At 41.4% G+C, this 22,924-nt stretch overlaps 1 protein-coding gene across 3 annotated transcripts in view; it reads right to left on the bottom strand.

Moving 5' to 3' along the window:
• Positions 1-22,711, bottom strand: part of SNX24 (sorting nexin 24) — a 153,751-nt gene extending 131,040 nt beyond the window's left edge. For 2 of the 3 annotated variants that reach the window (XR_010022629.1, XM_063086293.1), the window contains exon 1: positions 22,443-22,711. Coding sequence is in view for 2 of the 3 variants with exons in the window: in XM_063086293.1 (XP_062942363.1) it covers positions 22,443-22,502 (60 nt within the window). In the remaining variant the exon portion in view is untranslated. The remainder of the gene's footprint in view (positions 1-22,442) is intronic. The other variant, XM_063086291.1, reaches the window with a different exon arrangement.
• Between the last annotated feature and the right edge of the window lie 213 nt (positions 22,712-22,924).

The raw sequence follows: 22,924 nt of genomic DNA, 5'->3' as shown, positions 1-22,924 counted from the left end.
TGAACCTGGAGGAATCTGAAGACTGATAAGTCAGGAGTCAAAAGTTCTACTTCTGCTCAGAGCAAAGCATACACAAATGGTTTTGAATGGGAACTGGCCCCATCCCACAGCCAGGCTAGGGCCTATACTAAGACACTTACAATCGGTTCTCTGGCCTCTTCTAAAAAGACCATCTTAAAATTACAGAAAGTAGAAAACCAATACAAGGTTTTACCTGAAAATATTCTTAAGAGCCTAAAGCAAAGAAAGGTAATTGAAATTTAGCTAAGTATTCTGTGATCAATAAGTAGCTATCGACAACTGGTTGTTTAACCACAGTTTCACCTTCTTCACCTGTTCTTACACATAAAGTGACTGGGACATTTCAGATGGCATTCTCTTATCTGAAAATACTGTAAGGATCTTTTGATATTGCTTTTAAAAAATCATTTAAAGCAATGAATTAAATATGGAATCATTTGAAGGTGAGAAAAATAATTCTCCTACTAGACAAAAGGAAGATAAAATATATGATGATATATTAACCCCAACTGACAAAAGTTCAATTAGAAGTGTAGGAAATAACAGTAGCTACCCCACAGAGCAAGTTCTTACTCTGTGCCTGGTGCTTACATTTGACCCTTATGAGAAAATTGAGACAGGCATTTTAGGGAAATGACTCCAAGGAGGTTAAATGACTTACTTGCACAAGTTCCCTCACTAGTCACAATGCTAGAATGTGGAACCAAGTCTGTCTAGCTCCCAAGCTTGTTAAGACACTCCTTAGAAGTTCCTCAAACAGGCTGAGGTTAGAAAAGCTTTTCTTAAGGTCATGTGTATATAAGCCAGTCCTAGATGCACTTTTGCTGAATCAGAATGTGACCAGTCCTTTAAAGATTTAAAACAAAGCTGACAAGTCATCTCCATGCTAAATATACACTCTACAAGGCATCTTTTTCACAACAGGGTAAGCTGTCTACTGCATAGTTTTCAGGCTTGGCTACAAATTAAAATCAACTGGAGGGCTTTTAAACACTACCACACCGGGGGCCCCAATTACATGAGAACCTCTGGGGACAAAGTCTGAAGATCTGTATTTTTAAACATTCCCCCCAAATCACTGATCTACCTTATTAAGGTGTGTTGGGGCAAGTAGCCTGCCTTCATTATCTCCACAAGCATCTTGAGGACATCTTCAGTGCAGTTCTCACCTTTGACTGCTTATCCGAATCACCAAGAGACTTTTAAAAATTCTGATGCTCGGGCCGGCCCGTGGCTCACTCGGGAGAGTGCGGTGCTGATAACACCAAGGCCCCGGGTTCGGATCCCATATACAGATGGCCGGTTCGCTCACTGGCTGAGCGTGGTGCTCACGACACCAAGTCAAGGGTTAAGATCCCCTTACCGGTCATCTTTAAAAAAAAAAAAAAAAAAAAAAAAAAAAAAAAAATTCTGATGCTCAATCCATACCGCAAAACCATCAGACTCTCCGAGGGTGGGACCCAGGCACGAATAGTTTGTAAAGCTCTCTAGGTGATTCCCATGTGCGTTAAAGGACATGCACCATGTTTTAGCAGCTGGTTGTGTGCACTAGAAGCCCTAACCCTCCTTTGGATGTCATTCCAATGAGCCATCCACCAGCAGCACCATCACATCGACAATGAGCCTTTTTCTCAAACTCCCCATCTTCTCCTTTAGCATGAGGCACAAAAAGTTGGTGCCAACACCCAAAAGTCTTTCCATATGTCAGCCATGTCCCCCAACTCCTCACACATATGTATGTCCACTTACAGAAACACTGCATGACTCTCCCTCTGTCCTTTAGAATCATTCCTGCTACTCAATGACTCATCCCATGTGCACATGCAGCATCTGTCATTCTCCAACCACTTTCAACTTTACTGTCTCCACTTCCCTTTCTCTCTTATTAGCACTTTCAACACTATTACTTACTTCCTTTGTCCTCATGGACAATATAGGGTTAATGCTGTTCTGGACACACTGAACTTCGGCATAAAGCTAAGGCTACGGCACACTAGTGTGGCTGGAACTTAACTGGCATCCCAGGACCACTGCATTCACTAGAGGCGGGCAGAGTTGTCCTTTTTTGCTCTGGAGGGTAGTTGTGTTTACACCTATAAAAGTTCAAAAGGAAAAGTTTTAAAGCAGAGCTTTGCACCGCCTTGTGATTTGTGCAGCTTCTCATAATGCAAAGCTCAGTGATTATCCTGAATTCCCTCACACTTTTTTGATTAACAACGGAGATCTGCATGTTTGAAAAGAATAAAAACTTTTGTATATTTCCACTCTAATCTTCTGAATTATGTAAACATTCTTACATGGGGCATAAATGGAAAATATTCTGCACTGAAAAGCAAAGTTCTTTTTATCTAATAATATTTAGATGCAGAAGAAGCAACATTCAGTGTGAAGGTATTCTCCCAAGGGCAAAGCAGGTGTTGATTAAAGCTTCCCTAAAACAAATACTACTTTGGACTATTAATGAATGGCTGATAAAATTAACATACATCCTCACCCTGCAAATAATCCTCCTTCCTCATACACACAACAATATCAGTGAAAAAGCTCACAACTCTAAGAAAATGCATTTGCTTGATAAAGTAGTTCCTACAGTGGGTAAGACTTTGTTCATTAGCTTTTTAAAAATCCTATCTCAGATTATTTCTGCAAAACTATCAATAGAAGAATCACAAACAATGAATACAGAGTCTATGACAGAAAAAGCAGATCTGATTTCCATACAAATTATGAGATAAAATGAAGCAATAACATACTCCAATAATTTTTATGAGAAAGATCAAGATTATTAACTTTTAAGATAAGGTCTCCACTAACCTCCTAAGTTAATTTCAATCCTGTTCCTAATAATTGGTACTTGACAAGCAATTTTAGGATAATATTTAAAAGTTAATTAAAAGCAACATAAGCATTCATGTCAGTCAAGCGTGACCTCTGCTCTACAACGCATTTAAATGCATGTCACCTTGACCTGTAACACAGCAATGTAAAAAATTTTGGTCAATATAAATCAAATGTACACTAATTTATTCAGCAGGTTTCCTGGTATCTGAATCAACATCAGAAATCTAACCAGTATTTGTTATTCTGTTATTGACAAAAGGAAGCATATTTAAATGATAACAAGTACTCCTGGGTGTCATTTGGAAGTTAAATTGTTCCCCAAGGACAGCCTCCATAAACAGCCACATTTAAAGGTCATTTACCACCAAATTATGAACAACTGTTGCATTTATTAGCACAGGCTCAATAGTTTGGAGGCTGCAGTCATCAATTTTTACTGACAATGAGATCTAATTGTTCACTGACAATAAACAAGGAAAACAGACCTTTTGTAGAAACTTTTATTGCCTGCACTATAATCATGTTTGAAAAACTGGTATGCAAACTTTCCATAGGTGTGCATCTGAAGAAAGACCTTCCAACTGCAAGGACTAAACACAGTTTAAAATAAATATCAGATAATAAAATATAAAAACCTGTTTTCTCATGTTATGTTCTTCTGAACTAAAACAAAAGGAAAACAAACACTGCAATGTTTATTTATGAATGAAGAGTATATTTTACTTTTAGAATTGGGTGAGATAGTTGATTTTATGTGTCCACTTGACTGGGCCTTGGAGTGCTCAGATGTTTGGTGAAACATTATTCTGGGTGTTTCTGTGAGACTGCATTTGGATGAGATTTATATTTAAATCTGTAGACTGAGTAAAGCAGAATGTCCTCCATAATGTGTGTCTCTTAGAATTTTGGAGGCATTATATTCTTTATTTGGGTGTATTACTCTGGCCCACTTACCAAGTGACCTGAAAAGCTTGGGGCCCAGAATAAGGGAAGGCTCTGTAACAGATCCTAGCTGCCATGCAAGATGCTCTGCCACTCGGACCATATGATCCAGCACATACAGTGGTGCCTGAAGTGGCAGTGGCAGATAGGGATGCTGTCTGGAGCTTCAGGCAAGTTGCTATACATGAACTGCAGTGGAAGCCCTTAAAATTTTGGAGCAAAGCCCTGTCATCCTCTATGAGTAACTACTCTCCTTTTGAGAAACAGCTCTTGGCCGGCTACTGAGCCTCAATAGAGACTGAATACTTAAACCATGGGCCAAAAAGTTACCATGTGACCAGAGCTGCCCATCATGAACATCTGACCTACCAAGCCATAAAGCTGGGCATGAACAGCAAAATTCCATCATCAAAGCAACTGGTATATATAAGATTAGCCCCAGCAGGCCCTGAAGGTCAATAAGTTACATGAAGAAGTGGCCCAAATGCCCATGGTTCCCACTCCAGCTACACTGCCTTCTCTCTCCCTGCACCCATGGCTTCGTGGGGAGCACTCTATGATCAGTTGACAGAGGAAGGGAAGACTTGGGCCTGTTTTACAGATGTTCTGCACAATATGCAGACACCACCCGAAAGTGGATAGCTGCAGCACTGCAGCCCCTTTCTGGGACAACCCTGAAGGACGGTGGCAAGGGGAAATCTCAATGGGCAGAACTTAGGGCAGTGTACGTGGCTGTGCACTTTGCTTGGAAGGAGAAATGGCCAGATGTGTGATTACATACCAACTCAGGGGCTGTGGCCAATGGGCTGGCTGGATGGTCAGAGCCTTGGAAGGAACATGACTGAAAAGTGGTAACAAGGAAATCTAAGGAAGAGTTATGAGGAAGACCTCTCTGAATAGCCAAAAAATGTAAAGATATTTGGGTCCCATGTGAATGTTCACCAAAGGGTGGCTTCAGCAGAGGAGGATGTTAATAATCAAGTGGATGGGATAACCTGTTCTATACATACTAGTCATTCTCTTACCTCAGTCACACCTGTCATTGCTCAATTGACTCATGCACAAAGTGGCCATGGTAGCAGAGATGGAGATATGGATGTGCTCAGCAACATGGACTTCCACTCACCAAGACCAACCTGGCTATGACCACCACTGAGTGCCCACCAGTAGCAGAGACCAACACTGAGCCCCCAATATGGCACCACTCCCTGGGGTGATCAGTCATCCACCTGGAAGCAGGTCAATTACTCCAGACAACTTCCATCATGGAAAGCGGCATTGTTTGTTCTTACTGGAACAGATACTTATTCTGGATACAAATTTGCCTTCCCTGTATTCAATGCTTCTGCCCAAACTACCATCCTGATTTACAGGATGCCTTTTCCACCATCATAGTATTCCACATAGCATTGCTTCTGACCCAGGTACTCAACCAACAGCAGAGAAAATACAGCAGTAGACTCATGCTCATGGAATTCACTGTTCTTACCATGTTCCCCATCATCCTCAAGCAGCTTGCCTTGATAGAAAGGTAGAACGGCCTCTGAGGATTCAGTTCCAGTTCTACCTAGGTGGCAATACCTTGCAAGGCTGGGAACATGCTCTGAATTAGCTGTACATGAAGGCTGTGTACACTCTGAATCAGAGTCCAGTACATGGTACTGTTTCTCCCACGGTCAGGATTTACAAGGTCTGGGAATCAACAGGTGGAAATGGGAGTGGCACCACTCACCATTACCCCTAGTGACCCACTAGCAAAGATTTTGCTTCCTGTCCCCACGACTTTATGCTCTGCTGGCCTAGAGGTCTTAATTCCAAAGGGAGAAATGCTCCCACCAGGAGACACAACAAAGATGCTCTTGAACTGGAAGCTAAGAGTGCTGCCCAGCCTCTTTACATTCCGTATGTCTCTGAACCAACAGGCAAAGAAGCGAGTAACTGCGCTGGCTGGAGTGATCGATCCTGACTACCAAGGGGAAATTGGACTACTACTCCACAGTGGAGGTAAGGAAGAGTATGTATGGAACACAGGAGACCTGTTAGGGCATAGTATTACCACCCCCCGTGATTAAAGTCAACAAAAAACTACACCAACCCAATTCAGGCAGGACTACTAAGGGTCCAGACCCTTTGGGAATGAAGATTTGGGTCACCTCATCAGGTTAAAAAACAAACAAACAAACAAACAAACAAAAAACCCCAACCAGTTGAGGTGCTTACTGAAGACAAAGGGAACACTGACTGAGTAGTGGAAGAAGTCAGTTACAAAAACCAGCTAAACCATGTGAGCAGTCACAGAAATGCAGACTGTAATTGTCATGAGTTTTTCCTCCCTATTTTGTTATGAATGTTTGTGTGTGTGTATATACATATTAAGCAAATATCTTTGTTTTCTTCCCTCTCTTATCCCCTATCACTGTCCTCTATTCTCTAACTTCATTACAATCCCACCAGACTCCTATCTATTCCTAAAACACACTGAACTCACTCCCACCTCATGTCCTTTGCACGTGCTTTTCCTTCCACATTTTATTGAGTTTATATCACAGTACTTAAGTTCATTTTGACATCATAGTATTTATGTTAGGGGATGTCAAGGAGAAGAGTAAACATCACTCAAGGACTCTACCTCCTGGTCTGGGAAAAGGGGTTAGTGCATTTTTTATTGTACACAGGGTAATCATATAATGTTAGGTGGAATTGTGACCTTGTTACTGTCTTTATGTGGACATTAAGTACAGTTTAAGGTTATGTGTATGGGTGCCAAGTTGATGAGGAGTGGACTTGTGATGACTGCTGTTATGTGTCAACTTGACTGGGCCACATGGTACCCACATATGTGTTCAAACTTTTCAAATCAAGCATGTCCAAAAATAAGACTTCTGATATTTCCCTCCAAATCTGCTCTACCCGCTTTCTTCCAGTTCTCTGCAGATGGTTTGCACAGGCTAAAAACCTTGGCGTCACCTTTACTCCTCACTTTTTCTCACACCCCAAATCCAACCCATCAGTGGATCCTATTGACTCTGTTATCAGAATCCAACCATCTTCCATCACTTCCACCTACAGAACTATTCTAAGCCTCACCATCTTTTACTTGGAATAACGCAACAGCTTCCTAAGTGAGCTTCCTGCCTACACCACCGCTCCTAAAGCCTATTCTCCACACAAAAATGAAATCAATCCTTTTAAAACATAACTCAGGTAACCAACAGGTAAGCTCCAGGAGGGCAGGGATTTTCAACTGTTTTCCTCACTATTATGTCCTCAGCATCTAGAACAGTGCCTGGCACACAGTTTGTGACTGACAAATACTTACTGAAACATATCACCCCTCTGCTTCCCATCTCTCTGAGGATCACTGCCTGCCAGACCTACTGGCTGTGCCCTCCCCACCCACCACTGCACTTCACAGTATGCCCCTCCACCCCACTACCTGTGACCCATCTCCTACTGTTCTCTATTCTCTAACTCCAATCCCACTGGAATCCTTTCTATTCCTAAAACACACTGAGCTCATTCCCACCTCATGTCCTTTGCTCAAGCTGTTCCCTCTACCTAGAACATTCTTCTCTTGGATAACCTCACAACCCACTCCCTCACACCTCCTTTATCTTTCCTTTATCAAACATTCTTTATCTCCCTTCCTTTGTTTATTTTTCTCCATAGCACTTATCACTACATGAGATACTACATCTAATTTAAGTATCATGTTCATTTCTGCTCTCCCCCACCCTCAACTAGAATGCAAGCTCCTTGAGGATAGAGACTGGATTGTTTTCTTCACTGCTGTATCCCCAGCAGGCAGATTAGTACCTGCCACTTAACAGGTAGTTAATGAATATTTGTTAGGGCCGGCCTGTGGCTCACTTGGGAGAGCACGGTGCTGACAGTACCAAGTCAAGGTTTAAGATCCCCTTACCAGTCATCTTTTTTAAAAAAATTAAATAAATAAATAAATAAATACTTGTTAATAAAATAAATGACAGAAAGAAAGGAAGGAAGGAAGGGAGGGAGGGAGGGAGGGACAGACGGAGGGGAAAAGATGATGTGAGGCTGCAAACCTAAAAACAAAAGTGAACAACTTGTTTTCATTTTCTCTTGATATTGGAAACAATGCTACAATGAACGACTTTGTGTGTGTATCATTGAGCATTTGTGGATAGAGACCAAAAAGTGGGAAGGTTGAGTCAAAGGGTATATATATATATATATATATATATATATATATATATATATGTATCTTATTTAATAAATGTTGCCAAACTGACCTCCAAAATAGATGACTCAATTTATAGTCTCACCAACAGTGTGTGAGAGAACATGGACCTCCTCACCTCCATCCTCATCCTACTGGTTTTATTAATCTTTTTCTTTTTCCCTATTAAAACAAAAACAACAACAACAACAACAAAAACTTGTTTTACTTTGCCTTTTCTTGAGTTTTACTTTGTCTTTAATTACAATCTTTTTTTCTGTCTTTTTTTGTTTTGTTTATTTGGACCTCTGATGTTTCTTGTCTTAAAAATCAAAAACAAACAAAAAACTACTCCCTACTTGCAGCTGCTTCCAGGCCATAATTTCAGCTGGGTACATACAGTCCCACTGCCACTACTCAACCTAATTCTTCAAACCCCAATCCCACCCCCACTACCTACCTCTCCTTACCAACTACCCATACTTCTTACCCTTCCCCATGCCCTTCCTTGTACCTGAAATGATCTCCCTCCCTTTCTCAAACTGGCAAACTTCCACTCATCCTGTTGGAGTGAGCAGGACTGAATCCATGTTGGGACCTAAAATTGCACAGGCTAAAGGCGAATTTTAAAAATACACAGGTTTTTTTTTTTTTTTTTTGGCACTCATTTCTCTGAGTTGCCTCTTTTCCTATGGTTATTTGGTATTTTGAAACTTGGTAATGGGGCAAGATGACATTATTTACATGAATGTAAAGTTGTTTTCCAGCCAGCCTAAAGCTGCAGACTTGCCTAGAGGCGTGCACTATCCAGACCCTGAGATGACAGCAAAGATGGGAGCAGAAACCAGACAGAGCCTTGGGGAGACTTTGCAACTGGCCCTTTGCACATCCCCCTCCCTCCTGCTTTTCTTTTCTCATGTTCCATTCCCTCAACCCAATTAAGCCCTTTAGTAAATCTGAATCTCTGAGATGGCTCTAGTCTGACCATTCTCCTTCAGGTTTACTGGAGAGATGGGTCAGCCTAACATCTATCCTCAGGTCACCAGTATTCCTGAATAGAAGCTGACTTCCATTGTCACCAACATTTGACTTTTGAGTGGTTTGTTTTTGGAAGGACACAGGCAGCTGGACCTGAGTTAACAATCCTTCCAGAATGAGCTCCCATGTCAGCTACCCCTGCACCCACCAATATGATACATGGGAGTAGAAGGCACATAATAAACAACCACAGAAATGAATGTCTGCTCTACCCACCTTATGTAATCTAAGTAATAATATGAATTTCCATTAGCAATGTGGGAAGAAGGGTGAGGGTGTAGGAGAAAGAGAGAAGCTTACAGTTCCTAAAACAATGTCAGGACTCCTAAATTTGAGTAAATTCAAAGAACTAGGGAAAGGCAGCTCGTGAGACTCAAGTCACGTATTGGTTCTTCCTTAGTACAAGAATTATAAAATGAAAACCTGAGTAATCTATCTTTGAATAAAAAATCAACAAGAAGGGGCCAATAGCATATTTCAAATACCTACTCACCCTCTCTCAAAAAAGAAAAAAAAGGGCCGAGCCCGTGGCGCACTCGGGAGAGTGCGGCGCTGGGAGCGCTGCGATGCTCCCGTCGTGGGTTCGGATCCTATATAGGAATGGCCGGTGCACTCACTGGCTGAGTGCCGGTCACGAAAAAGACCAAAAAAAAAAAAAAAGAAAAAAGAAAAAAAGAAAAAAAAAGGGAAAAAAAAGCAACTACAAGAGGACACTAGTAAGTTTCAAATATGCCCAATCTGATAATCAGAATTTAGCCAGTAACAGTAAATTATATGGAATCTAAGAGGATGTTTTGTCTTTATGGAAGGTTATCTGCTCCTTCTAAAGTTTTCTAAAAGATTAAAAAAAAAAATCCTGTCCCCTATACTGGCCAGCTGCCAAAAAAAAAGTCCTCTCAGAGTTTCCCAAAATCATAATTGCATTTACCTATTAGATTGGCAACATAAAGGGAAATGGTAAAAAGACCCCACGTTAGTGAAACTAAAATTAATTCCTGATTACTATGTGGTAACTTTTTCCTACTGTGACAGATAATTTTGCTTTTTAAAAAGGTGGAAATGTAGTACGCACATCTCACAGTTAATAATGCCCCTCAATCTCCTGCAGGGCTAATCTGGTTCTACGAATGGAAAAAAACATATAGTAAGATTTCTTTCGGGACTTCCGGTCAAGACAGCAGAATAGAAGGTCCCCAGTGTCACTCTCTCCCACAAATCAACCAATTTACAACTACAAAAAAGCGACAACAGCCAAGCTGGAGCCGCTAGAGCTCAGGGCAAGAGGAGGAGAGACCTACGGAGTCCATGAAGGTGGGAGAAGCCACGATGAGAGAAGGAAAAGCAGGAGCTGGCAAGAGCCACAGCTGTGCCTTTCGGATGGAGTTCCTCAGACACAGCAGGGGAGAAGAGGGCCTTGGTTTCCCCCAGGCCAGCAAGACCACTAATAGGGTTCCTGTGGACCCACATAGAAGCAAGGAGCCACAACAACTGAAAAAAAGGAGCCACTCAGAGGCCGGTGATTCATCACAAGGGACCGGAGCATGGCCCATCCCAGGGGAAGTGTTTGCAGCACAGACAGTGGGGAAGACGGGCCCACCAGGAGAACACTTGGGCACAGCAAGGACAGCTGATCTGCCCTCAATCAGCATAGGGCCACTCAGAGGAGACTGGTCAGGAATGCAGAATTGCATGGGGTACAGTTTGATGAAAAGACTCAGGTCCAGACCAGAGTTTCTACATAACCCAGGTGCACCAGATCTCACTAGACATGGAAATACCTATAAAGTCAACCATTAAAATCTGAGTGGCACAAAAAGCCTTCCCTAGGGAATGAGCAGCAAAGCAGCAATTTAGCTCAACCACAGAGCTCAAGTGCTGGTCCCCACAGGAAGTTCCCTCATTTTAGGAGCAAAGGACAACAAATTAGTTCCAGCGCAGAGTTTGAGTAGTGGGAACAGCAAATAATCCAACAAAAACAAAGTACCCACAACCAGAGACAAAGTTTGATATTAACTAGCAAAGGTTTCATTTCACCAAAGAACACCTACAACACCTTGAAGGACTGGAAGTCCTCTGGGCTACCAAGCCAGAAAGCGGGGAGGGCCAGGGGTCTCAGCCATGCCCCCCGACACCTGCGAGTAGTCCCGAGGGTGGGGGCTGAAGGCCTCCGGCCACACCGCCTGACACACACAACCACCCCAGTGACGACCACCTAGCTGCCACAGGAAGTGCCCCAGGCTCTCCTGAGCTGGGGTGGTGGGGGACTGAGCGCCTCAGGCACACCTCCCTGACATGTTCAACCAGCACAGCAATGACCACTGAGCCACAGCAAGAAGTGCCCCAGGTTCCTGAGCTAAGGCGGTGGGGGGGCGAGGGCTTTTGTCACACCCTTCTAACACCTGCTCTCAGCATGACAATGACCAAGCCACCCTGGTCTCTCCGGTGGGAATGAGGGGGGTACCACAGGCCTCAATCCCACCCCTTCTCCCTCTTCCTTCTTCAATCCCATTTCCTTCCCCTCTCCCTTCTCCCCCTCCCTCCCAACTGCTCCACAACATCATAGAATGTAAAAAAATAATAATTTAAAAAATTTTTTCTTTCCACATTTAGAGGATGCCAAAGACAATAAACACAGTCTATGTACTAGGACAATGAGCTAGGAAGTACTTCAGGAAACTTACACATGTAAAGAATATAAGTGGTTAAGTCTACACTTCATGTTAATTTTTTCCCTCCCCTAAGTCTCATTCAGGTGAGACTCAGGTGAGCAGATATCGCACTCATTCACTTATTCAAGTACAAATGTTTACCATATGCACATGATACCTAGAAATCAATGGTATTAAAATGGTATTAAAACAGACATAATCCTGCATTTAGGCACTGACAGTGACTACCAATTGTTTCTGCATTTACCTCACTGCCTACATTCAAAGCACAAATTCACAATTATACACAAGTTAGACACCTCTTTGTCCCTATTTTCTTGCTTGCTTTCCTGAACAAACAATTGGCCTTCATTTTTGCTTCATTATTACTTTATTTCCCATATGTTTCCCTAAAATACAGAGCAATCAATTAAGAAATGTTTTGAAAAATTTAGTGACTATGTGAAAGTCTGTACATCTCATATTATTACCTTATTGGTCACATATGATCGTATCTATATTTCATCTGCAGACATTATCATCAAAAGGTATACAACTCCAAAATCCCCAGGCAGGCTTTAGGGTCAGAATGATCCTTTTACCTGCTTAGTACACAAACTACTCTTCTGAAAAGTCTCCCCTCAGCTCTTAGAGTTTTTTGTGCACTACAAGCCAACTAACAAAGCTAGAGTGTGTGAGCGTACAGGTTACTCCTGAGACTCAAGATGTTTCACAGCTGGCTGGAATTCCTGAGCACTGAACGTAATTTTGGGTGTGGCACTTCATCAGTAACTCACTAGGCTATCCCAGCCCCATGGTCTGACCTGTGTTTTACCTTTTCTCTCAGGACCCCCAGTGAAAGCTGGATTCAGATACAGAACTCTACATAGTGGGAATTCTGCTTGTGAAATGCATTCTTCCACTAGTCCAACTTACGGATAAATATTCTAGGTACAAGAAAAAATATCCACCTCTGCTGACTAGCCAAGCCTTATATAAAACATTTTTATGAGGACATTTTATTTCCATTTTCCTTGTTTATGGATCTACCATTCACATACAAATGTGTGAAGATGAAATTGTTTTGAGTTTAAGTGGTTAGAGAAGAAATGATTGCTTCTCTTTTATGGGATGTTCTGATTTACTATGAATCATTATATACTGGTTTAATAAAACCTGAGTAATTATAATTAGATGGTTAGAAGGTTATTTGAAATAGTAAAAAGTTTAAAATAATAAATATAATTTTATAAACTATGTTATTCACAGAAGAAGAAATACAAATGGTTCTTAACCATATAAAAAGATACTCAACTGCATTCACAATTCAAGAAATAATGAACAACATTAAGAACTACAGGGGATACCACTGTTCATCTATCAGATTGGCAAAAATCCAAGAGCCTAACAACACAATCATTGGCACACTTGTGAGGAAGCATACACTCTCATAAACTGCTAAGGTAGCACAGTTGCTGTGGACAGGAATTTGACAACATCTGGAAAAATAAATATGCATTTACTTTTTGATCCAGTTACACACTGCTAGGAATCTATTCTAAAGATACACTAACAAAAATACAAAAAGACATATATGCAAGGCTACTGAATGCAGCCAAACAATGGACAACAATGCAGCTATAGAAGAGTGGCACATCTTTATACCTGCCCCACGCCCATGTGCTGGTCTCCAGGACATATTGCTAAGCAAAAAAAAAAAAAAAAAGAAAGTAGAAGAAAATTTTTTGGTATACTACTGTTTATCTAAGAAAATGAGTGGGGCCACAAATATATTAGCATTTGTTTATATATTTTTAAGTAAAAGGCTAAATCACAACTTTTTTTTCCTTACATAGGAAACACTAGTGATTATTTTGACATTACATCTTTTGATCACATAAATCTGCTAGCAATGAGTCCTTCTACACAAAGAAGAAAAAATAACTCCCTAATATCAGTAGAGTGCTGGTGACAGCCTCATATGTAACTTTTTTTTTTAATGGTAATCACTGAAAGAGGAAGGAAATAGTGTGAGGAAGACATAAACAGAAGCTGGATTTCAGTGGATAAACCTGATGAAGTATAATTGATTTAGAATTATGTATGTACTTTACACAAGCATAAAACAAAATTAATTTTTTTAAAAATCCCTAAAAATATAAAATGAGACTGAGTAGCTAGTTGGTGTTATAAGCAGAAAAAAACCTATCCAAGTGATTTGAAAACAGTCATTTGATTGTACATTCCTAGTGGCATAGATCTAAGCGCAAAAGAACTTTTTTAAAAAAATGTTTTAAGATGTACTAAGTAATCATATTGTTGAGGTAGTACTGGCATCATAAGATAAAGCAAATTAATCATATGATATTCTATCAGACTTGGTAACTAAAGAACTAAAATTCTCAGTGTGGGAGAAAAAAATAGACACAGTTGAAGACTGAAGACATTAAGAAAAAAATCCTGTTGTTCTGAATTTGTCATGTATTTTATCTTCTAAAAAAAAGAAATCCTAACTTTAACCACTGGAAAGATCTAGAAACCTTCACAAAACAACTTGTGACCAGATTATGGTTTCTAAGTATCATTTCCCACGAAAAACAATGAGGGATCTTTGGAGAAATGGCTAATTCCAGATCTGGGGTGGGAATGTAAAAGACGTACTGGGAATATCTTATACTGGAAAGCAAGGAAGCTATGGAAACTACTAAAGTAGAGTGAAGGGCACAGCACTTGATACGGCCCAGCTTGAAAACAGACAAAGGTGGGGCAAAAAGTTCATAAAAATGATAAATGTAACAGACTGAACTACATCAAATACCCTACATCCACAAATTCATGACTGTATATAAAAATGGATCAATATTTGTGATACTGATGAATTATTGCTCATTTTTAAGGAGTGTGATAATGATACTTTGGCTATATTTTAAAGGGGAATGTTTGTTTTTTAGACATATAAACATCCAAAAATATTTACAGATAGGTCTGAAATTTGCTTCAAAATGAAATGGGGGAAGATGTGCAAGAAGTAGTGGGAAAGAATAGGAAACAAAATTGGCCATGAATTTATCATTTTCAAACCTGAGTAAAGGCGTCATTATTCTCTCTATTGCTATATATGTAGAAATTTTCCATAATAAACAGTTGGGGGGGGGAAGAAGACAAAAACAAAAAATAACACAGTAAAGGCACTTACAAAACAAAATAACAGAAAATTCCATTAAAAGTCTGAGGGAATACTGAAAAACCAGCATAGAATGCAAGGCATACCTCTACTGGCCAGCCACCAAAAAAAAAAAAAAGGAGGCAAGTATGAGCTTGACAAATGGGTGGGAGATGGAAGAAAGAGAATGGACAAGATCAGAAATATGTACCTCTATGACCGCTTTAATATATCCTAGGGCTGGAGGGTTATCTCAGTTGGTTAGAGCGTGGTACTGATAACACATCCAGGGTTTCATTCCTGCACCAGCCACCAAAAACAAAATATATGTATATTTTTTGTACCTTGTTTTAGTATACATGTATATATGTGTCTCCTAATCACTTATGTAAATATATTAGTCTTTGTGATCGTGAAGAACAAACACATATGTAGTAAATAAGGCTAGAAAATGTAACCTTAATTGAACATACAGTTTGAAAGTTGTAATAAGAATACCAATTGATTATGTGTAATTGTTGTTTCTTAAGTACTTCATAGTATCCGCCAACAGTTTATTTTTTATAACACAAATATTTCTCCTGGACTTTTGTTTACAGTGTTGATTTATATTCAAGAGCTTTAAATATATATATATATATAAACTTCAAGGCAGTACCTACTTGAAATAATAACAAATCATGAACATAGCTAAGGACACTATTCCTGGCACTGTGCAAGCATTAACTCATTTAATTCTCAAACCAGCCCTATAAAGTAGGTACTAGTGTTATCCTCTGTTACAGATGAGGAAAATAAGGCACAGGGAGATTAAGTTGCTTGTCCTAAATCAGAATTTGGGCTCAACACTGGAGGCACGATTTAAATGTAGACAGCATGAGTCCACACCCTGTGCCTTTCTTTCACCATTAGGCCACGTCAGATTCCTTCATAAACAGATGGAATATTATAAGCAAGCTCTTGCCAAACGCAAAATCACTCAGGAAGCATCTGAAACAACCAACATTTAATCTGATCTGTACAGTTCATCTCTAATAACATGCCTGCCTCATTTTTGAGACACAGAGTGCTACAATTTGGACTACATAGTATCAGATCAAAACAGGCTAAAGTAAATGCAATGTGGTATCCTGGATTGGATCCTGGAACAGAAAAAGGAGTCTAGTAGAAAACTTGATGAAATCCAAATAATGTCTGGAGTTTAGTAATGAACCAATCAATGTTAGTTTCATTGTTTTGACAAATGTACCACGGTAATGTAATCCTATGTTAACAATGTAGGTAATTAGATGAAGAGTATATGAGAACTCTGTACTAACTTCTCAACTCTTCTGCAAATCTAAACTTATTTCAAAATTCAAAGTTTACTTAAAATGAATATATAAGTTAGAAAATAATAATTACTAAAAAAAGATTAAAATGTATGTCTAGTTCAATGAAAACAAACTTACTTCTGTCCCCAAATTTCTAAGCACCGTACTTCAAAATTCAATCCTTTTGTACCCATTTTTTATTTTTTAGTAAATGTAGCATTCCAAGCCTGTTAATATTCACAAAGAATGTTTTCAAACTGTATTTCTTCTCTTTAAGGGTAAGGATTTAATCACTCAACAAATATTTAATCTGTGCTGCTGCTATGAGTTTACCATGAAAGGCAAAGTGCCGGCTATGTCCTTGTTACACAAAGGCCTCCTTCATCATATATGCTTAGAATGGATGACTGAAAGGCATTGTTGTGGACAGTGCGGTCTCCCTGACATCCTTCTGCCCTTCTCCCACTGTGGTGCTTACAGGGATGGGTGGCAGGAATAGTCTAACCCCACTCCCAGCTCCAGAGATGTCCCCTAACTATTTTAACTCCATCTGGTTAACCTATCCACCGTGCCATGTTGATTGGTTCAGGTAACCCGAGCCTCAGCCAACTGGCACATAGAATTCCCTTGGAAACAAGACTGGTTGAAAAACCAACTAGGGATAATGAGATAGAGATTTATTTGCTCAGGGCTTCTGGGAAAAAAGCACCCTTGTGTTAAGAAATGCCCTGTCTTACTCTGGATGTTATACTGTACACACACACACACACACACACACACACACACACACACTGCAACTTTCGTTACTATTTTGTCCCTAGGTGGAGACTAGAGACAGGAGGGCCTCTTTCCAGTGGCCAGGCTCCCTTCACTCAACTCTAAGCCTCATTCTCGCAAATATAAAATGGCAATAACAATAAGTGCAAATCATCCTAACTCTAAGGCAATATTTAAATTATAGTTACAGTAAAAACAACAAAAACAACTGGGAATTGGATGATATTAAGGTACTGCTAATTTTGCAGTAATATTTACATTTTGGTTATGTTTTTACAAAATCTTTACCTGTCATGCATATATAGTGAAATATTTACAGGTGAAATTATGTCTTGAATTTGCTTTAAAATACTCCGGAATTTTAAAATAAGAATGAGGGATGGTGAATGAAATAAAAATTATAAAACATTGAAGTTGAGTAATGGGTAAATGGTGGTTCATTATATTGTTCAATTTTTGTATTTTAACCCATAAAAACTTTAAAACAATATTGATCCCTGCATATATCACAAATATCATGTATTTATGAAGCTGCTCTATGTATTGGGCAGCAGGATACATTTCTAAGTGTCTATCAAGTAAATCTGTGATAGATTCCAGATCCCAAGAAAAAGATAAGTTTGTATAAGCATAGCACAGTCAGTCATAGACTTATAGTTAAAACGGACTTGGAAAACTAATTCAATGTTTTAATTTTTACAGCTATGAAAACTGAAGTCTAATACAAACTTTTGTGTTGTTACCTAAGAAGTAATTCAAGTTTTGTTGTTTTTACCAACAATGTATCTTAAAATTGAAAATAGTAGCCTAAACTGGCATCCAAAACCTGCTCATTCTCAGGTCTACTGGATTGTTCTCCACCCTCACCCTCTGCCCCTCTGCAAGACCACCCAGCAGCATCTGGCACTTTCATTCTTATAAAGTATCTATTACCCTTTCTCCTCTAGACTCACACCTGTGGTTTCTTTCTCCCTGTGGAAGCTATGCTGGGACTTCTTTGCCCAAGCAAGTTCTAGGACTTTACCCTCAGCCCTCCCTTTCTCCTCACTCTGCATGTGTTTTTTCCATCTTTTATGCAGAATAACCCCTTAGAGCCATATTTCTAGCCCAGACCTTTATCTACCCTGAACTCCAAAATCAAATAGCTGCACCAAACACTCAGCAGATCCCCAAATGAAATATTCTTCCTGCTTCAGTTCTTCTTTGGTTACTGGCACCGATCCACGGGAGTCACCTTGCTGCTGCATATCTGGTCACCAGTACTGGAGATCATTGTAGTCATCCCTTCCTTTCTATGTTCAAAGCTAAAGCCTTAGTTCAGGACTTAATCCTCCCCTTCTGGTCATTTGCAGTGTCTCATTAAATGAGGAGTGCTCCATGTCATTGCTATGATCGGAATGTTTGTTTCTCCTGCAAATGCATATGCTAAAATCCTAACCCCAAGGTAATGGTATCAGGAGGTGGGGCCCTTTCAGAGCCCTCATAAATGGGATAAGTGCCCCATGGGAGCAGCTCTTTGTCCTTTCCACCATGTGAGGACACAGCATGCAGGCACCATCTATGAACCAGGAAATGGGCCCTCAACAGAAACTGAATCTGCAAGCACCTTGATCTTACACTTCCAGCCTCCATAACTATAAGACATAAATTTATGTTTATTACCCAGTTTATGGTATTTTGTTATAGCAGCCTGAACTGACTAAAATAGTCATCTTTTTAAATGCAAAGCTAATCATGTCACTTCCTCCCTTAAAATTCTCCAATGACTTCATACTGTCTGAGGTTAAAGTCCATACTCCCTTTAGGAGCTCTCAAAGCTACTTAGCTCGTTTCTCCCTACCTCTCTCTTTCTGGAATTGCTTTGCACAATCCCTCCTACTTACCTGAAAGTCGTCTGTACCCTGCCCCTCACCTAACCCACTAAGCTGCTTCATGCTTCAAGATCACTCTTCTGATTTTCTTCCCCTATTAGAAGATTGAATCACTCATTATTTATTCAACAGATATGTATCAAATTCTTACTATGTGATAGGCTCTCTACAGGATACAGCAGTGGAGATGGACACCATTCCTAGCTTCCAAGAGTTTACTGCCTAGCAGGAAAACAGGTGCTAAACAAGTAAGATATGAGGGGGGGGGGTATAGAAGAGAATAACCTCCCCAGGAAGTTCATCTGCATTTTGTTACAATATCCTTTCCTACTTCTTTGTAAATTAAACTGATTTAGAAGTGCCCTACCCCCTTGTTTTGGTGTATCTGATTTTAAAATGCCTTTCCCCTGAGATGACACTTTACTCTGCATTTCCTCTTTCTAAAATTCACAATCCTAGCAAAAATCTAATCAGATTTCAAAGTCAGCATTCCTAAGTACTCCTGCCCCACCCCAGCATGCCATCCTACAGAGCAGAGCTGACCTTTCTATCCCTCCCTCAGTCCCAGGGTGCAGGGCTCCAGCTGACATCATGGCACCCTAACCCTTGTCTGCCATGCTCTGAGCCTCTCCAGGATGGGCTGAGAAGCCTTAAGGGCAGAAACAACACACTTCCATCTTGTAATTGCCCACCCAATACAGCGCAGGCCTACAGTCCAAGTTTAGATGCTTAAAGAGCAAAAATTCACTTTTTAAAGGTAAACTACTTTGTACATTGAGTATAAATTTATATAAACTTTTGGAGTAACAATTGAGCAATATCTATAAAAACTTTAAAACACCTTGAAGCAACACTTCTAGTTAACATTTTACAGAAATCCTAGTAGTGGGCATAAAAAAGCATGTCCAAGGATGTCTTATTTTAACATTAGACACAGTTAGGCCGCCCGTGGCTCACTCGGGAGAGTGTGGTGCTGATAACACCAAGGCCATGGGTTCAGATCCCATATAGGGATGGCCGGTTAGCTCACTGTGTGAGCATGGTGCTGACAACACCAAGTCAAGGGTTAAGATCCCCTTACCGGTCATCTTTAAAAAAAAAAAAGAACATTAGACACAGTTGCTAAAAATGAGAAGCAAATGTCAGCGGACATCAACAGACCTGAGTAAACAAATTATGGTACAACCTGCTGTGGAAGATTCCTTCAACAGAGGTTAGAAAGAGGAGGCAGACCTATCCATATCAACACTGAAAGATGTCCATAAGCTGTAGGATAACAGCTTTAGTAAAATCTTGCCATTTAAAAATCTTTAAAAAGAAAAAACATTTGTTTCCATAGCATAGGGAAAACAATGTCTAAGAACACACCCTACGCTTTATCTCTGGTACATGCTGCGATAAGCAATGAGGAGAAACCATCCGTTTCTACTTCAAGCTTCTTATCACTGAATTTGTTAAAATGGGATATTATGTTTTTTAAATTTAAAACACAAAGCTAATCACTAAAGTGCTTAGTGAAAAAAATGTGCTTTTTATACCAAAGTATACATTATTTTACCAGTTCCTTATTTAGAAAGCTGAGAGTATATTTTTTAAATTTTGGAAGCTTTTTCTAAGCTAAATTATTATTCACTGCTACATTCCAGCACCTAGAATAGCAGGCACTCTGTTAATATTTGTTGAATGAATCAACTGCTGTGTCCATTGCTCAGATGCTTCACAGACTCACGAAGGAAAAAAAAATCACTTCAGAAGGTATCTTAACTGTTTGGCTCCCAATCTAAATGAGTTAAGACTGTTCTAAAACGTACATTTTTAAAGAGCACACAAGCAATCTTCAGACTCTGCCAAGTTTACCAAAAAAAGGGACTCCTTCCAAATCAGCTCAATTCATAACCTGGAGTCTGGCACATGACTGATCATAAATACAAATAATAAAAACATGTATGAAAACTTTGGGGAGAAAAACACAGATCCTCTAACAGAAGAAAATCAATAATGGGCAATGAGGCTTAACTTTGATCTATTTAAAAGTGCTTATTTCTGCAGGTAATTAACTTTTAGATTGGACTACTGAGACCAACTTCATCTTTTCCCTGAAGACCAAGGCCCCTAACAAGCAGGGTTTTTATCTTCAGATCCTAAAAGAACGCCCCAAAGATGGTAGGCCCTTGTGGAGAGGTGATACCTGGAAGAATGAAAGACAACCAATGTTTCAGGCTTAAGAGAATTAGATAAAACTTTCAAGGAAAAAGCCTTGAACAGGCTCAGGTTTAAGTTCAAAAAAATTTTTTAAGGACGCTACAGAATATCTAACCAAATGTTAACACACTGGAAAGAATTATCTATGTGAATAACCGCCACCATTGAGCACAGGTCCCTCTCCTTGCAGTTTCCTCCCCATGGAAAGCACTTTAAGTACTCGTTTCGGGACACTTGGACCCAGCAGTCTACTTAATTCTAAAAACCCATATACTTCTTAGATTGTTCTTTTCAATCATCGCTCTTAATTTTAAATAGCCCTTTGAGAGGGTGGTTTACTCCTCGCTATGAAAACACAAGGGCCCAAATAGACTATCACCCAATACCGATAAATATTAAGAGGAGGAGAAACAGGGGTACCAAATGAATGAAAAAAAAAAAAAATTAGAGGACGGGGGAGGGGTTAAAATGCTTCTCTGCCAAATGAATGTAACCGGTGTTTAGCAAGTGGGTGAATTAGCCATGAATAAAATCATCCTTTCAGACTTACTCTCTGCGATCTTTCCCCACCCAGACCTGTTCCTTAACAACTGGAAATGAATTCTTCCAAGGTCTACCCAGCTTGAGACATTTCTCACACTAGCAAAGGCTGGCTAGGTAAAGACGTTCAAATTCACTGAGCAATCACTACCAACACTTCACTGACTGAACTTGTTACGGAAAGGGCCCCTGCCCTGTTCCCTGCCCTCCCCTCCACTCTCTGAGAGCGGGAGCTCTGTTTCACATTTCTTGGTGACCACAGACCCAGGTATGGAACAGGTGCTCGATAAGTCCCTGACCTTACCATTTCAAGACATTGCAAAAAAAAGAAAACCAAAAACTTTGGAAACCATCTAAAATCAACACAATGTGATTACTGTCGCTAATAAACAGCTACCAAAAAAATTATTTTTAAGGTACATGTTTTCTGTCTCAACGAATGCTACAGAACTTGGAAGGCAGCATGAACCTGCCGCGAAACCACCTCTGCCTGGAATGAGTGCGGGGACACCGGTGCTAGACACGAACGCAGCCCATCCTGGGCTCCAGAGGGCGGGCGGCGGGGAGAGTGGCGAGCACGGTGTCCGAGGACTCGAGTCCCGGCGCTCCAGCCCCAAGGCCGGGAGCGGGCCGCCAAGGGGAGGGGATGGCACCGCCGGGCGGGGGCGTCGGCAGCCGCCGCGCCGGGGAGGGGCTCCCGTTTCCTTGGCAACAGCACCGGGCCGCAGCCCCCGCCCTGGGCCGGGGGAGGGGAGAAGGGAGCGAGGGGACCCCTGCGCAGGGGCAGGGGCAGGGGCGGGGGCGGGGGCGGGGGCGGGGGCGGCGGTCCGGGCGCGGCAGCCGCGGGCCCGGTTTGCGGGGCCCTGTCCGGCCGCGGCCCGCGCCTACCGTGTATCCCCGCTCCAGATCACTCTCCTCGTAGCGAAAGGACGGGATGTAGACCTCCATGGCCGCGCCAGCCGGCGGCGGAGGGCGAGCGGGGGCCCGGCTCAGGGCCTCGGCTGCCGCTCCGCCCCCGGCCGCCCCGCCTCCCGTCCCTGCGCCCGGGGCGCCCGGAGGCTGCGCGGCCCGGCCTGAGACCCGCGCGCCGACCACGCTGCCCGCCGCGCTCTGGGCGTGCCCCGGCCGGAGCGGGAGACTCTGGAATGGAGGGCGTAGGGCTCCGGGCGCCTGAGTTTCGGGCCTTGTGGGCGGCGGAGATCAGCTGGGCCCGGGGAAGGCGGGGCCTGAGAACCTGAGTCTGCATTAAAGGGGTGTGCGCGCCACCGCACCGGGCGCGGGGACAGGGCCGCGCCCTGCGGCTGTGCCCTGAGGGCTCCGGCGGGCGCTTGGTTTGTAATGTGCCAGACCCCACCCTTAACAGATTGCAA

This window comes from Cynocephalus volans, chromosome 2 (assembly GCF_027409185.1).
Source record: "Cynocephalus volans isolate mCynVol1 chromosome 2, mCynVol1.pri, whole genome shotgun sequence".
In the NCBI taxonomy this organism is placed as follows: domain Eukaryota; kingdom Metazoa; phylum Chordata; class Mammalia; order Dermoptera; family Cynocephalidae; genus Cynocephalus; species Cynocephalus volans.
Note: the sequence above shows the minus strand (reverse complement) of the source record. Positions and strands in the feature narration are given on the sequence as shown.